General features: G+C 36.8%; 2 protein-coding genes across 4 annotated transcripts in view; one reads left to right on the top strand and one right to left on the bottom strand.

Moving 5' to 3' along the window:
• LOC139122081 (probable E3 ubiquitin-protein ligase HERC1) overlaps positions 1 to 2,832 on the bottom strand; it is a 118,655-nt gene extending 115,823 nt beyond the window's left edge. For all 3 annotated transcript variants that reach the window (XM_070687458.1, XM_070687459.1, XM_070687460.1), the window contains exon 1: positions 2,694 to 2,832. The gene's annotated coding sequence lies outside the window, so the exon portion shown is untranslated. The remainder of the gene's footprint in view (positions 1 to 2,693) is intronic.
• Positions 2,833 to 12,250: 9,418 nt separating this feature from the next.
• On the top strand, positions 12,251 to 17,572 carry LOC139122080 (histone-lysine N-methyltransferase SUV39H2-like). Its single transcript, XM_070687456.1, has 2 exons — positions 12,251 to 12,378; positions 13,307 to 17,572. The coding sequence occupies exon 2, from the start codon at positions 13,379 to 13,381 to the stop codon at positions 14,963 to 14,965; it is 1,587 nt and encodes a 528-aa protein (XP_070543557.1). The 5' UTR covers positions 12,251 to 12,378; positions 13,307 to 13,378; the 3' UTR covers positions 14,966 to 17,572.
• Positions 17,573 to 17,852: the final 280 nt, after the last annotated feature.

The following is a 17,852-nucleotide window of genomic DNA, read 5'->3' as shown; positions in this document are numbered from 1 at the left end:
ACTCATTTTACATGTAAAATTTAATGTGGTAAAAACCAGACCATAGCCTCAGCTAAAAATATCAGCAACCCCAAAATTGTGTGAAAATATTATATCTCTGTCTATCAAAGTAGTATTTTGCAGTAAAATTCTCTGGAAGGAGTCTCATTACAACTTTCCGATCGTCCGTAGCAAGCAAGCTTCTGAATTTAGAAGGTCACCATGCTGAATTCCTTATATAGTCATGACCCACTAGCTCGATTGTAGTTGACCTTAACAAGAACCGCCTAGCTTGTCAAAACAGCGTTATGGCAATTTGCTATTGCTATCAAAGGAAAAAGAAGTGCCTCTCAGATATTTGGTGTTTTCAACCTATGTTTTACAATTTAAATGGAAAAGAATCAACCACTGGGCAATTACAAAAATGAAGTGAACTTTATAGCAATAGTAAAAAACATGTCAAGTGTGTGTACAAGAACTTGAGAAAACTACCAAGTAAATGTTTATGCAGTGTGTCTGTATTAAAAACATTGGCAGTTTATGCTGTATGTAAATCCCAAGCAAATCTGATAGAAATGCATATATAACATGAGTATGAGCAATGAATCATTCTTGTATTGTTATGCAAATTTTTGAGGACCAGTGGATTTTACCTTTGGACCAGTGAAAAAAAAACAGGTCACTAAATAAATGATTTTCATCCGCCGTGTATTCTTATTTTTTGGAAAACTGAACATACCATACGCAAAATTTCCCACATTTTCCCACGTGAGCGTGACATTTCGGATGTTCACGATGCGTCATCGACATGGTCCAGCACTAAAAAGACCTCCGGGTCAACTCTATTTTTGATAAAGCTTAAAGGGACAAAGTCAGCCATTTTCATGAATTTGTTTGATGCGATATACTACTTATTTTGTTTGACATGTTGAAAGATACTGAATGAATGAGTGACCATACATATATTCGACCCCAGTTTTATACAAATTAAGTAAAACCATCGCGAATGTATCGTGTCTAAAACCGGGGTCGAATATAGCATGGTCAGCCATTCATTCAGTATCTTTCGGCATGTCAAACAATATAAGTAGTATCTCACATCAAACAAATTCATGAAAAATGGCCGACTTTGTCCCTTTAAATTGCTTGTGTATTTGGAAAACATGTTCGGTCACGACGGGATTCCTTTTTATGTCCGCTAATGTATTATCAATTTATTCATGATGACCCATATAGCTAGGGAAACAGTTCTGTTTCATCAGTGTGATCATTCTGATCATCTGTTCTGTTGAGTTTTACACAGTATCTTTCTGCCGTGTTTTGTGATGAATAAACACGGATCATTGTGAATTTTCATTCCTCTGCTTGTTTTAAATCAGTGCATGACTGATGTAGAATGTGTCATTGTGCTTGTAGCATGAGAGAGAGAAGACAAAAAAGCTGCACTTGTGAGATTGGACATCATGTATCTTGTTCATCAGCTTTAATTAGTTTATTGAGGCGACATGTCTTGTGTGATACATCTGGTGTTTTGATCTAATTAAATCATTTGTTCTAGCCTGAAATATGTTTATGCCTGACAACATACAAGCAAACTAGACTGAAAAATATTGTAAATGTTTGCTCCAAAATAGGTGACGTGACAGTGACACCTCAAAACTTTTATCTGGTCACAGTATAAGTAGCTGAAAAACAAATGCGAAAAGTATGTTATTTTCCTGGATCTATTTGTGTTGATTGTGATAGACATTTGTGAACAGCATAAATGTCACAAAACCCTGTTTTAAATGATAAAAATTGTTCTAAAGTTGAACATGAACTTTTATATTGATGCAGGTTGTTTACGACATGAAATGAAAATTCCAAAGAGTGGTTGTGTGTAGGAATTTACAAATTCCCCCCCCCGTATGTGGGGGATTTACTTGGTTTAGGTGGGGATTTTCCAGATTGTCTTGCCCCAGGGGGTGGGCATTTGGCAGATTTCACAGGACTAATTTCCAAATCCCCCACTAAACCCCGAGGTGGGGGTGGTGGGGGTTTACATTGACTGGCGCATTATACAAAACACTTTGTCCCCTTCAGCTATTGTTTGTAATGAATTATTACTGTCATGTACACCTGGTTTAAATCGTCCTTGATCTTCACCACATTTTTAGACATTTCCGATATATTCAATTTAATTCTGCCACGTAACCATAGTTATGCTATTATTCTTTCCAGATTATGAAATTTTTAAGATAATGCACTTACTCCCTGTTTTCCTGGTTGTTGATTTGCTGAGCCTGGAGTGATCACCACTTTGCAGGTCTTACTTTCATTCATGAGTATTTTGGGTGCATGTTACTTGTACAATATTTTCTCGACAAAAAAAATGAATATTGAAAGTTGGAACGAGTCTAAATATGCTAATGTATGGGTGATACCGAATGGCCCGTCGCTGATGCAATAGACAATGGACAAACGAGCTCAACCGAATTTAGTTTCGATAGAATATGTAGATGTGCATGACCCCCCCCCCCCCCCCCCCTCCAGTACAAAGATTATAGAACTGTTCAGCATGTCTACTGATCGGTCTCACTTCTCTACGTTGTACTGCTTACAGTAGTACAGCATCGTAGAACGCAACCGATAACTGCTAAGCCGAATCAGATTTGCGAGTTAACGATAGTTTTAGAGTACGTACCCGTCGTATCAAAAAATCAAAGTTGTCTCACCTTTTTTCAGTAAAACATTGAAGAGACCAGATGATGGAAAAATTTTGCAGGAACTAGAAAATCTAGCATCAAAACAGAGAAGTCTTATTCACAGGCTGGGCCGCCATTAGCAGCTACATAAATAACGGTTGTATGGCGGCTGCGCAGTTGCTACAAGAACCTCTAAGTTTCGCAAAATTATTGATTGGACAGTACGAAAGGCCTACTAAGGGAGCCTTCAATTATTATAAGGGGAGGGGGCGGAGAAATGGGAGCAGGGTCACTTTTACAAACTTGGCCTAGGGGAAGGGTCACATTTAGTTACTAGAATATCACATATAATCTGATCTGTTGCCACTAATGACTGTTGCCTACATTGTTTGGAAACTGTTGTGAAAAACTTGTACCTATCTTTCGTGGAATGCTGCATAGGGTACTCAGAGGCTCTTTGTTTGTTTGTTTGTTTGTTTATGCGTGTTTGTTATTCGTCACATATAATTCTTTCCATATACAATAAAGAACCAATAATGAGTTCTTAAGTTTTTAGTAGTCGTAGCCAGTATTTTGCGATTCTAGGCAGTCTTACCGTTCTTAAGGTGTATCTCCCAAGTTCACCCCTAGCTGCAGCGTCTATAACCACAGGGTACACGGGCTTGTTGTTTATTTGTGTCTGTTTGTTTGTGTGTATGTTTGTGTTTGTTTATTTGTTATTTTTAATAAAATAACAGCGGAAAGCTGTTTTGTTAATATTTGTCAATAAAAACCCTAACCCTAACTTAAGCCTAACCCTAACCCTAACCCTAACCATCGGAAATACGTATCAACAAATAAACAAACAAACAAACAAATAAATAAATAAACAAATAAGTAAACTGCTCTTTATTGACAAATATTAACAAACAGCTTTTCGCTGTTATTTTATTAAAAATAACAATAAACAAACACAAACATACACACAAACAAACAGACACAAGTAAACAACAAGCCCGTGTACCCTGTGCTATAACATGAGTTTTTGTCAGAGTAGTTGCTCACAGAATTTTAAGTGAACTTTTTCCCATTTTGTCCCCTTCAATGTCCCCCCCAAATTTCACAACCATAATTTAGAATAGGCAGAATTTTGGTGTCGAAGATTTTAAAACAAGCACGTATGGCTACATCCTTGCAATAATAAAGTTTTGAATTAAGTGAAAACAAGGCTTTCGGCTCTTGGTCAGCCAGTCCCTCTTGGGCTTTACTCCACGATCCACTACATGAGAACACTGCTAGATATTTAAAATATGATACAACGGACTCTTACTTTCCTTCGTAAAACCAACGTTTATACCTACGAAGAGGACCGCTATTTCTGAATACAATAATTTTTGTCTTCTTAAGGTTAACTTCTGCCTTGTATTTTGTACAGTAGAGTTGCAGTTGGTTAAGGAGTCTTTGTTATTTAACAGCTGATTCTGCTGAAAGTACCAGATCATCGGCAAATAAAATGTAAAAAACGTTCTACAGTACCGAGGGAACAACCGTCCATCCATGGATCTTGCTTAAACTCATCATACATATTTTGAAAAAGAAAGAGTAAGAACGCTGAAAGAATACAACCCTGTCTCACCCCATAAGGATATTTGAAAGACTCTGTCAGTCTCTTGTTGCCTAATTAATACACAAGATTTAACATTGTCATTGATTGACATAAGCACTGTGTACATTTTCCCCCGCAATGCTGCTTTTCCTAATTTAAAAAACATAGCCGTAATCTTTTGAGAGTTGCCCTGTAAGCTTACTCATCCAGTACGGCAGAACCTTACCACGCGTGCGCCGCAATTCCCCATCGAACCAGTTATTGTTTGGAAAACAACTTTTAGATCTGTGAACTGGCTTTGATACACAATAAAACAACTCATTGAACAGGCACACAGCATTGTCGAGTCCGCCAAGTTTAGAAATTGCATCATTATAGAGTGTTATTTCAGGCTCTGTAGGGCTATTTGTAAGTTTCACTGCATCAAATGTATACTTTGTAAATGGTTTGCCAGATGAATAAGAGTTCTGAACACTATGATCTAATTTCTCGTGATCAGCTCTAAGTTTAATTCTGAATCTATTTATTTGTCAATTACTAAGTGAGAACACTGAAGAGGAAATTGTAACATCACTCTGACCGCTTTCAGATTCACAAGTAAACTCACCGGCATGGTCACCAGTAGTTCTGCCATTTACAATGCACAATGCACAGCTCAACAAGGTATTTTACCATATGAGTTGGAATCATTATCACAACTATTTCGCTCTGGCAGTGCATCCTCACTTATGTAAGTATTTTCATCCAGTGGTAAATGCTAAATTACGTCATGTGATATTCTATCATTTAAACCACCTGTTCGAGCATCGAAGTCTCCCAGTATCACAAATTTACATTCTCTATACAAATTACACAAAGCCGTGTCATTTTCAATGAGAACAAAATGTCATCAATTGAATATTGTGATGAGCTTTGTGGCGAAATGTAAACCTATTTAATGCCCAAAACAAGTGTTTGATTTGCTTGCTCAAATTTAAGCCAAACGACATCCGTCAAACCTGATTCATTCAGCCTTGTTATGCATCGACTGAATTCTTTAATAAAACACGCAATACCACCACTAGGTCTTCCCCTAGTGACTTCCTTGGACGGATTGATTCATAAAACACTAGGGTAAATAGGCCATTCTCAGATGCCTAAATTTCAACCAAACTTATTACGATATCAAACTTTATCAAAATTGAAATAAACTCCTCATCGTACCATTTGTATTTCAATCCCTTAACGTTCCATGATACAAGATAGGATTCATGGCGCGTAACTGCATATGAATTCGCTCTCTAGCCCTAAAACAAAACCCATGATGATTAAATCATGTTTTATGAATTGTGTTACAGATGTAGATGGTTTGTTAGATCTATTCTATACACTGGATGAGAACCTGACAGCAGATGACACGCGTCATATGATTAATCTACTGTATCGGTTTCGAATACAGATCAATCGATAAATCTTCCCTTGGATTTAATCGTCCTTGCAAAACTTTTGATGAAACGTGCAATTGACCGAAGTCTTAAAGTGACCTTTTCTCATTTCGTATTGTTATTACATCCTTACTTGCAATGAGCGCCTGCATATATGAAACTAACTCATACTTGGATTAAAGTTTGGTCACTCCAGCGTAGTAGCCTAAAAGGAATAAAAATAACTATTAAATGTACAAACAACTAATGAAGAATCGTGATGGTGAAATGTGAAGATTTCTGTCACGTCATGACATGATCGACTTTAATTTAACGCCAGTGTTCTAAACTACGCGTAGTAGGATTCAGCAATCATAGAACGGACTCGCTGGCTGATTAGGCCTAAATGCAAACTGGGTGCGAGTAATTTAGAGCACATGCCAGGGAAATGTTAAAACATTGGTCTTTTCTTGGCTGCAATACATGTTATTGTAATGTAATTGTAGCCCTTGAGTCGTGCGCTTGCTTCTTTTTTGTGCCATCTTTGACCACAGGGATATCAGGATATATAACAAACAAATAAAACACAAACCAAGGCAAACAAGTCATCGTTGATGACACAGTCCCCACTTGTTAATGGGTACTTTGATTACATGTCCTCAGAGAGGATAGAGTCATCTTCATTAATTAGGTCTGTGATAAAAATACTGCGATACAGATGGTGCTCAATGGCCAAGAATGAGTTCCATGATGATGAAAACATAAAACCAATGTAGGCAACCATCCTAAAGTTCATAAAATGAGTCAACTAGGAATTAATCAACAGGATGTTGTAAAACACTTTTGCATACAATCCTAACACTTAACAGATTATCACTGTTACCATATTTCTTGATGCAGTATTTACAACACTATGAGATCAACATCTGTATCAAGGTTCATCAAATTTGACGTTGTATTAATTTGTGGCTATATCACTCTAATTAGGGAAGTTCATTACTTATGCAATTAAAAATTAATGAAAATGACACTGATAAATGTCTTTTTCAATGTTAGAGCAATGTGAGCTTAACATCTGTACAAAATTTCATGAATTTGATGCAGTATTTCTTGACATATCAGCCTACTTACGAAACTTCAATAATTGACATGTTACTGCTACATGACGTGAAACAAATTGACGAGCATATGTATGAAATAGGTCAATGTCCTTGTACCAACTTTGAATGATACTGGTGGAATATGTCTGAGTTATGGCTCTGTACATTCGAAAATTGTAACAAAATCACAGCCATGCAGCGATATTTGATCTTACTGTTTAAAAAATCAGCACGTACGGTATATGTATAACATAAGTCAAAGTCCATGTACCAACTTCGAATAAGATCAGTTGAGACTTGCCAGAGTTATGGCTCTCGACATGAAACAACCATAACAAAATTGCTACCATGTGGCCATATTGGACCATCTCGTGAAACAAATCGACATACATATGTATAAATAAGTCAATGTCCTTGTACCAACAAGTCTGAGTTATGGTTCCGGACATGAAAAATTCAGGAAAAAAAATGGCACCACTGCGGCCATATTGGATTGTATCACAAAACAAATCAATGTGCATATGTATGACATAGGTCAATGTCCTTGTACTAGTTTCAATAAAATCAGTGAATAAAATCATTTGAGATGTGCCCAAGTTTTGGCTAAGGACATGAAAAAATTGTAACAAAATGGCTGCCATGCAGCCATATTGGATCATATCATGAAGCAAATTGACCTACATATGTATGACATAGGTTAATGTCCTTGTACCAACTTTGAAAAATACCGTCAATGACGCTGTACCTTCTCTAATGTGTGGCCAGGTCAGGTAATTGGTTGTTGCATGGAGTGTTGGTAAATAGTTGATGATGTAGGGGCATGAGGTGGGATATGTACCCAAAGAACCTAAAAGATGATTAAATACATCAATCAAAAAAATTCTAAGCTACAGTATAAACTGCCTAAAGATAGTTCAATGTGGAAAAAAGTTAAATAATTCAGAAATAAGAATTAACAGTCCAAAATAGTAATGACGCACTTCCCTACAGACCTGAGTGCATGTGATATACACAACCTGGCATCTGTAAATTAAATGTATACCAAGTGATCATTTTAAGTCACTGTTTTTAATGGATTTTCCAAAGAGTCCTGTGGAAATGATGAAAAACGCTTATCTGGTCTTGTGTTTGTAAAACCTCATGGCTGATAATTGTCATAGTATTGAAAAAAATTGACATAATATTGGCATATTTTCCTTGAAATACATGACCGTGTAAAGAATATATGCTAAAAATGTTTAAGAGTAAATTTCTTTTCAAAAAAATAATTTAATCTGTGACCAAAGGATTTTTATTCTTTGAGTTTACAAATTCACACATCGCAATTTGTTCAATCATCTTGTGCAGTGCAAAATTTATAAAATGACTTAAAAACAAAGAAAATTGGCAGAATAACTGTCTTTGTGATGTAAAATTATGGGTTGACATCACGATAATTGTTAATCTGTTCGAAGTACTACTATACTTTAATTAAAAAAAGAAAAGTTCATGCAGAAACGGTAACATATATTGTCAGCAATGTAGTGTTAATTTTGACTTTACATCAAAATATGCCTTTGCCGGATACAAATATATAGGCGAAATATTAAAATCAGACATGTTCAGCAAAATCCACACAACAGCATTGATCCTTTTCTAATTTGATTTGACTTGCTTATGTTATCCTTGTATGACAGTCAGTACAATATGGAACTTAAACACAACACAGTGGATAAGTATGCTGTAAATGAAATGGTGTGGCTGCATCCACATGCAGCAATAGAAGTGCCTTTGTCTCTCACCCCTCATTTCCAACCTGTCCCATCCCTGAAATAGTTTGGTCTTATATTTATAATGTTAATAATTTCTGTATTTGTTAAAATGTGCGCATCTCAAAAACTTTTGATCATAAACATTTTCATTGTTTTTTATAGATGACCAGTCAGTTAACCTGTTTATTTTGAATATTTGCGCATTTTTCCTCAGTATTTGACATTTTCAGAATACCTTCAATCTGTCATTTTCTAAATGTTTAAATGCTCCTTTGTGTGGTCAAGCTTTCCACAAGCATCAAATGTGTGTACTTCATATAGGAAGGTCTGCCTCTAGAGGGCGGGCATCATGAATAGTGTTTGTTAGTTATTTCCTCCACATAAACTTCTGATTGTACTGTAAACAATGACAATGGCCGACGTCCGATTTTCCTGTCTAAAACTTTCACTCATTTTCGTTCATATGACTCTGAAACTCCAGGAAACGATTGGGAAGAAAGAGTTATCTTGAAATATTGAGGTACTCGCAAATATTTTGCAAAATTCAATGAGAAAAAAATGCAAGGAAATGCCGACAGGCTTACACAATGACCGTTTTCAGACTCAAGGCATATGATCATCTGCAGTTTATGCAACAGGTCCACATCACGTGAGGCCATGAGGGGATATCCACGCAACTCAGTACCAAACACTAGCGCACACAGAGTGAGCAAACACAAAGTGAGTACCCCTAATGTCAGCTCAGTAGTCTGTAATAGATCGTAGTCAACTAAGAAACCTTGGAGAAAGGCTTAACACTGTGGCTATGCCACTAAGTCCCTTTTGATTTTTGTCACAGCTCAAAATTGTCTCCTACACCTCAACCTGAGCCTTAAACACCCCCACTAGTTTATGATATGACCCATCACAATAGCATGACGTCAACGGATCTTGACAGACGGAAGTCTTGACAGACGGAAGAAGTTGACACCAGCGTACTGGTTTTCAACTCTAATACCTTCTCTGTCTATAAATAGACACGAGAAGGTAAAAAAATCGGTTGAGATATACCTGAGAATTATGGCTCTGTACATGAAAAATCGTAACAAAATGGCCGCACGGCAGCCATATTGGATCGTATCACATAACAAATTGACATGCATATGTATGACATTAGTCAATCTCCTTGTACCAACTTTGAATAAATTCGCTTGATACATGTCTGAGTATTATGGCTCTGTACATGAAAACATCATAATAAAATGGCTGCCTGGCAGCCATATTGGATCGTATCACAAAACAAATCGATGTACATATGTATGACATGGGTCAATGTCCTTGTACCAACTTTGAATAAAATGGGTTGAGATATGCCTGAGTTATGGCTCCTTACATGAAAAAATCGTAATAAAATGGCCGCCTGGCGGCCATATTGGATTGTATCACCAAAAAAATCAACGTGCCTATCTATGACATTGGTCAATGTCCTTGTACCAACTTTGAATAAAATCGGTCGAAACATGTCTGAGTTATGGCTCTGTACATGAAAAAAATTGTAATAATGGCCGCCTGGCGGCCATATAGGATCGTATCATAAAACAAATCGATGTACACATCTATGACATTGGTCAATGTCCTTGTACCAACTTTGAATAAAATCGGTTGAAAAATGTCTGAGTTATGGCTCTATACATGAAAAAATCGTAATAAAATGGCCGCCTGGCGGCCATATTGGATCGTATCACAAAAAAATCAATGTACATATCTATGACATTGGTCAATGTCCTTGTACCAACTTTGAATAAAATTGGTTGAAACATGTCTGAGTTATGGCTTTTTACATGAAAAAATCGTAATAAAATGGCCGCCTGGCGGCCATATTGGATCGTATCACAAAAAAATCAATGTACATATCTATGACATTGGTCAATGTCCTTGTACCAACTTTGAATAAAATCGGTTGAAACATGTCTGAGTTATGGCTCTATACATGAAAAAATCGTAATAAAATGGCCGCCTGGCGGCCATATTGGATCGTATCACAAAACAAATCGACGTGCATCTGTATGATATATGAAGTAATCCTTGTACCAAGTTTGAATGAAATCGCTCTTTGCATCTCTGAGATATCTGCGTGAACGGACGGACGCACGGACGCACGGACGGACGCACGCACGCACGGACATGACCAAACCTATAAGTCCCCCGGACGGTGCCGTGGGGACTAACAAATAACAAACAACCAAACAAAAAATAAGTAATAAACAAATGATAACTAAACAAATAGCCAACAAAAATTTAAATAAATAAATAAATAAATAAATGTAAGACAAAACGATTGAAGAAGAATTGAAATAATTGACCGAACAATACATGCAACTTATTCAAAATGCTACGTCAGTTTTGCTACCAACTAAAACTGACGTCGCAATTTGAATAAGTTGCATGTGTTGTTGGCCAATTATTTCCATTCTCATTCAATGTATCATTTTCTTTTATATTTATTCATTTATTTTGTTTTTTGTCGGTTATTTGTTTACTTATTTGTCATTTTATTCGATATGTTGCATATTCGTTTGTTTTTGTTTGGTTGGTTTTATATTTTCTTTTGATTTGTGTTTGTTTATCCCGGTTCCCTGTGTTATGACGACTTTGTTTCGTATTTTATAGTTTCTAACATCAATTTCATCACTGCACCGGGGAGGGCGCGGTACATTAACCGTACCCTGTACGGCGCTTATCTGACAAAACGTGCTTATCTGACAAAAATAACTAATTACTGCTTGTAGCCTTACTCATTTGTGGAAAGTAATCCCTCACACAATACTTCGTCTGTTAAAACACACGAATAAATTTTAATTACAGAAGTCTAAAATCACAAACATCACAAAATAGCCATAAAATAGTTAAAAATATAGTTAATTTCATTGATTGCGTAAAATCGCCGAGCACCTCAATTAATCATTGTGTATACCTCGATCAACACATAGAGGTTGTCTTAAGGGGTAGAGGAGAGGGCACGAGGTCACATGAGGTCGTGCGCTCTCACGGTGGCGGGAGTATCAAAACCACCCACATCACAATGCAGCAATGGCAAGCAGAGTACTTTTGTTTTTGTTTTTCATCACCTTCCTCGATCGCTAATTTTGCCATTAAAGTACATAAATTATATTCAATAAACATGCAAGTGGATGATAAGAAAAGCACCTACATGTTGCAACACGGAGTTATCTCCATGGGCTCGTACAGTACTTTGTACAGTGAGCGAGCGCGAGCCCGGCCGATGGAAGAACAACCACAATAAAAAAACTACATGTCAACAATTTGAGAGTAGTTTACAGAAACAAAATCCTTCGTATAGAAGAATTCGTATTAACGTTAAATTGGCACACTCTGTGTACACAACATCGTACGAAGCGACGACATGTACCGCGCGCATGAAGTGCGCTGGCTAAAGTGACTCCCCAGGGTATTGCTAAAAAGAGTTTTGTCAGATAAGCACGTTTTGTCAGATAAGCGCCGTACATTAACCGTACCCTGGCTACCGACCCTGCTACGCCCTCGGCCCTCCACATGAGATACATGTGGCCACCCCCTAATTCCGGGCCGAAAATTGTGCCAAACGTACGAAAAAGTTTACTTCCGTGTTCGTTTTGTCAATGTTTATATTTTGTATTGATGAGCGGCTTTTACGTGTATTTGACAGGTTCTCGACAAAGTCACCACTGAACAGAAACGATAAAACTCTTACTTTATATGTGTAGGTTAAGGGGTACTTCAGCTGATATTTGACCCAAGAACGAGTTGACCCTTCCTAAACGCGCGCAATTCTCAATTCACACTGTATCTGAGCACGCGAATTTCCGGGAGGAGCAACGCGTTGTGCGAAGAGAAAAGGTAACTATTCCACCTAGAAATGTGCAATTACCACTTGTCTTCACAGAGTAAGTCAGGGTCACAAACAGCTAGCAAGTGACACTCTCTGATTCCAGAATTTTGTAAATTTCCGAACCATGCGGTTACAGCTACAAGGAACCGCGTCTAAATATGAAGGTACTAAGTACAAAATAGACTATCATAGCATGGCGGCAGTTCACCCTTCCGCTCTTAGTGAAAGTACTACTTTGTGAAACTTAGCAGGCCAAACTTTCATCCCGTGTGATAGGTGTTAGTGTACATTTTACATAGTCACAGCTAAAAACAAACCTTCCCTCCACCGCATTGTTACACCGACTGTGAATTGTAGAATTCCAACTTTCGATTGGTTCGCTCGCGTCGCAGGCCGCGCCGTTGAGGGCTTCCGGTAAACCGACTGCAATACCGCGTACCGTTTCAGATGTGTTATTAGTCACCAGCAGAGGCGTATGGTTATACTGCTTCAGAACAAATCATGATAGTTCAGTTGGTAGAACTACTTGCCAAAGTTGCAATGTGAACATCAAATAAAAGAGAGTACGTTGAATGCTTTTGTTAAACCATATTGCAACTTTGATAAAAGCCAATTTTAATTTTTAACAGTGGACCCTATTTGCAAATCATGGTATTAATATCTGAAATTCAAGTTCTGTAATTATTGCATAAAAAGAGCAACTTGCTCAAAGCTTTGAAGCCTTAATCAAAACGAAAAAATGCAAGGGCATGAAATAATTTATAGAAATTCACTGTAATAGGACATTATGTTATATTGCTATGTAACTACAGAACTAGTAGAAACTGTAAACTCACACTTAAAGTATGTAGAGTGAATTCTAAACATTGCTCTGATTTCCTGAGGTTCGTATTCAAATTTACGCTTATTTGCAATTTTTATTTGTTTTTGTCATAGCTGTTTGAGCTAAGGGGCAGCAAGGGTCCATGTTAAAACTAAGCTGAAGTGTTCTACCAGTGAGCTATCAAAATGGCTGAAGTGGCAGCTATGGCTGAAATTGAAGAAGATGGAGGAAAGGAAGTTGCCATGGAGATTGATTGTGGAAAAGAAGAGGCAGCTAGAGATGAGACAGATGGAAAAGGATCTGAAAGTGAATATGAAGTAGATAGTATCCATGATTATTCCAAGGATGAAGATGGAGTAGAATGGTATTTGATACAGTGGAAAGGATATTCAATTGAAGAATGCTCCTGGGAACCCAAATCAAATTTAGGCCACTGCAAAGCACAAGTCAAGAGATTTCACAGACAACAGTACCTACAGTATAGAAAGTTGGAGAGTGAACGCAGGGACTCACGGAAAAGTTTGAAAGCAACATGTGATAGCACCGTCCCAAAGGTTGATAATGAGCAATACAGTCAGCAGACAAGCAAAGAAACCAGAAAGAGAAAAGCCAGGAGGTCTGATGAATATGAGGTGGAGTTCATTGTTGACTATAAGAGAAATGAAAGGGGGAAAAAGTTGTACCTGGTAAAATGGAAGGGATACCCTGAGGAGGACAATACTTGGGAACCAAGATCTCATCTAGCCAACTGTACTTCAAAGCTTGAACGGTTTCGAAAGAAGCTCAAGAGAGAGAAACGACTTCAAAAAAAACTTGAAAAGAAAAGACTTAAGGCTGAGTTAAAGAAAAAGCGTAAGAAGTTTGATGACAATGATGAAGGGGACTTTGGTGACCAGAGTCAAGAGGTGAAAGACCAGTTGAGAGCCTGGAGAGAAGATATTAATACCAAGTGCACTGATCCTGCTCCTATCAAAGTAGAAAACAGAGTCGATTGTGAAGGACCTCCAACCAATTTTACTTACATCAATGAATGCATTGCTGGGACTGGTATCACAATACTCAATGACCCACTTATAGGCTGTGAGTGTGATAACTGCTTTGAGCATACAGAAAGTTGTTGCTCCAGTCTCTCAGGGGCAAAATTTGCCTACAATCGATACAGAAGAATCAGAGTCAAACCAGGGAAGCCCATTTACGAATGCAACAAGAGATGCAAGTGTGGTCCAAAATGTAAGAATAGGGTGGTTCAAAATGGCAGGAAATACAAAGTCAGCATATTCAGGACAGCAAATGGTTGTGGGTGGGGCATCAAAACTCTGGAAGACATCAAAAAAAATTCATTTGTCATGGAATATGTAGGAGAGGTCATTTCTTATGAAGAGGCAGAGAGGCGTGGTCGTGTGTATGACAGCAACGGTCGGACTTACCTTTTTGATTTAGATTATGATAGCAGTCAGGACTACACTTTCGTGGTGGATGCTGCTTTTTACGGAAATGTCTCTCACTTTGTCAATCATTCATGTGACCCAAACATGGTGGTGTATAGTGTTTGGATCAACCAGGTAGATATCAGAATGCCACGGATAGCTCTCTTTGCATGCCGTGATATTAAAGCTGGTGAGGAACTCACATTTGACTACCAGATGACAGGAGCGTCATCTCGAGAAGATGTTGAAGCCAACAGTCCAGAACCTGAAAATGGAGACTTTGCAACCCCGAATAGCATTCCATGTAGATGCGGAACAGAAAACTGTCGCAAATTTCTCTTTTGAATTTGACATCTTGAAGTGAAATGTTAGAGGAATACACGACTTTAACCATGGTGTCAACTTGTTTCAGGTCTTACATAAAAAAGTTTTGGACTGTAGATTGTACATAAATCAAAGTTGAAAAACACTTCATATCATGTGGTTGCTGACAATATAATTTTAAGCTACCAAAAACTTTTATTTTACTAATTAAAGTCTTTGTCCAGCAAATGGTAACTTATGGTCATTTAAATGCTATCCTCTCCCAGCAAGACAAACAACAGGGAATTTGCAACTTTGGTATATTTCATTACTCAACAATATCTGTGTTCTCTGATTTGTTCTTTGATTTTTCAAGGGACCGCAACCCAACAGCTAGATACTTGTACCTTCAAGTATAACCATTTGGGATTTTATTTCTTATGTAAACTTGACCCAGTGTTCAAATTATATGCATTTCCAGGTATTTAATATTAGATATTAGTCTAGGCTTTCAACCCTAATAAATTCAGGTTATATGCAAACTGGGTAAAAGGGCACATTGCAAAGTTAGATACTTTAAACCACAGTCTGTGTGCAAATAGATCTTATGATGTATGGCCAGAAAGATGACCTGATATTAATATGAAAACTAATGAAGGTACCATCCACAGCTGTAGCTACACATCCCTTTGATTATATTTTCACCTTACATCATTTTGTAGAGCTCCAGTTTTTGGTGTCAAGTGGATGAAATTCACCGTTTCACAGCAGAGATATTTTTCGATGCTTATTTATATTGCAATAATCCTACAGATGAGTAGATAAACAGGTGATTCAACAGTGCTTGCCAATCTACCTGCCACTACTGAGTCATGAGATTTTATAACAAGGACATAGGTAGCAATTATTTGTAAATAAAAAATTACTCCTGTTGCGTCTTTTTTGCTCAGTGTTGAAAATTGTTAGTTCTGCAATCATCTGCTATTCAACAGTCAATGTGTAGTTTAAAACATTTTTAGAGTATAGATTGTTATCAGTTGATTCCAAAATTCATGTAAGTCATCTGAACAAATACAAATTGTAAAGGTGCTGGTAAAAAAGCCTGATCGTCATTTTATTGATCATAAAGCCACAATGAAATCTCACAGTAAATATTTTATTAGGTGTGACTTTAGTGAAATGGAAATTTCCATGATTTAATTTTGCAGGTAGGTAGTGACATATAAGTAGCAGAAATACCCATCTATTTGCTTTTTCAAGATTTTCTTTTCTATTGTCAGCAATTTTGTGTGAAAATATCAGTTGGGCACAACTGTTCCATAATGTCTACTTACAAGTTACAGTATCACAACTCTTTGAAGTTCCAAGCCCTGTACTTTTATAATGAATTGTATGCTTCTTCAAATTTAGTTTTGCAATTTCAAATTGGCTTGTGTAGTCATTGTTCAGAAATGCATAGGACTCTATCCGATCCAACGAACATGAAAATTGCGTGAAATACTATTTCAATAGAGACATAGATTGATACGCATAGATTGTACGCTACATAAATATATTGTCTGTCAAAACTTCACTCTAATAAAGAAAAGCATTTTTGGCAATATTTGTACCCGTCAAAATATGAATTTTTGCAAATCACTGCTGAGAGCTCCCTTTCTGTAAAAAATGCTCCTTACTATACTAATCTGTTGCTAGCATCTAGCCTACAATGGTTCAGAAGACAATCATTTCATATGCCTTTTGACAGTGAAAACTCCCTCATGCTACGAGTATGTTCTTAATCAACTTCGAAATTTAATCCTTCAATAAATTTACTTCTAAAAAAAGAAATCAAGATTAGTCACTAAAATCTGTATACATTTTTCAGGGAATTACATATTTCATCTCTAAAATGATACTATTGTATCTAGAAGGGATGAGTAATGATTTGGTAGGCTACTTTACTGTTAACATTGAAAATTGCAGAATTTCTGAATAGATGGAATTTGAGGAAACCTTTGGGTGCCATCCCTATTCCAATTCATGTCATATTAAATCATGTTTTTTTAATAGAGAATCTATGTTCAGGATATCAACTTGGCTCACAGGGCACTTTCATAATTAAGTAGGGTTTTCTCATGGAAAAATAAATTGTAAATGAAAATGCAATATAAAGTTTAGTTTTAATACCATTTTATAGAAATATTCATTCCAATAAAATCATGTACATTTCTGTTATCATCTATATAAAAATGTGATTTCAATCGTTCCAATAAAATTCTAAAGTCAAGATTAGCAAGTCTTTTCCTCCAGAAAGCATACAGGTTGCTATAGGTTTCTAGAATCAACGAAGATAATGACCAAAGAATTAAGTTATAGTTTGCTAAGTTCATACTTTTAATCATGGTCACACCACAATATGACCACGCTCTGAACTCTACCAGAGTAGAAAAGGATTCTCCCCTCCTTCGTAAAATGTTAAAATCTTCTTGCCCCAGTCTTTGAAGAGAATCCTCATTAGCAAAACAGAAAATTCTAATCAGGTTTACTCAATAGATCCAAGTGTTTGTTTCATGGAAGTTAAAATATTTTTATACAATTTTAATGTTTTGTTAAATAAAGTTGTGTAGTTGTGTTCATGGAAAAACTGAATACATACTCTATATGATATACTGTTGTATTGTAAGTTGTATTTAAACAATAAAGCACACCCAGCGATGGTATACCACGAGATTTTGACCAGTGCAAGACATACATGCACGAGCGATAGTGAGTGCATATATGAAGTGAACTGGTCAAAATCGAGTGGTATACCGTCACTTGGTGTGATTTATTGCTATTATATCATAACAGTATATTGAAATTCTTGCGTGGAAGGTCAAAAATGGATTTTTACTCAAGCTGAGAGCTCGCGCACATGCCTGCCATGGTATATCACCAATATAACATG

This window comes from Ptychodera flava, chromosome 21, assembly GCF_041260155.1.
Source record: "Ptychodera flava strain L36383 chromosome 21, AS_Pfla_20210202, whole genome shotgun sequence".
In the NCBI taxonomy this organism is placed as follows: Eukaryota; Metazoa; Hemichordata; class Enteropneusta; family Ptychoderidae; genus Ptychodera; species Ptychodera flava.
This window is presented reverse-complemented; position numbering and strand designations above follow the sequence as displayed.

What these genes read in the sequence shown, in the direction of transcription:
- LOC139122080 (XM_070687456.1), top strand. Translation starts at nt 13,379, where the DNA reads ATGGCTGAAGTGGCAGCTATGGCTGAAATTGAAGAAGATGGAGGAAAG.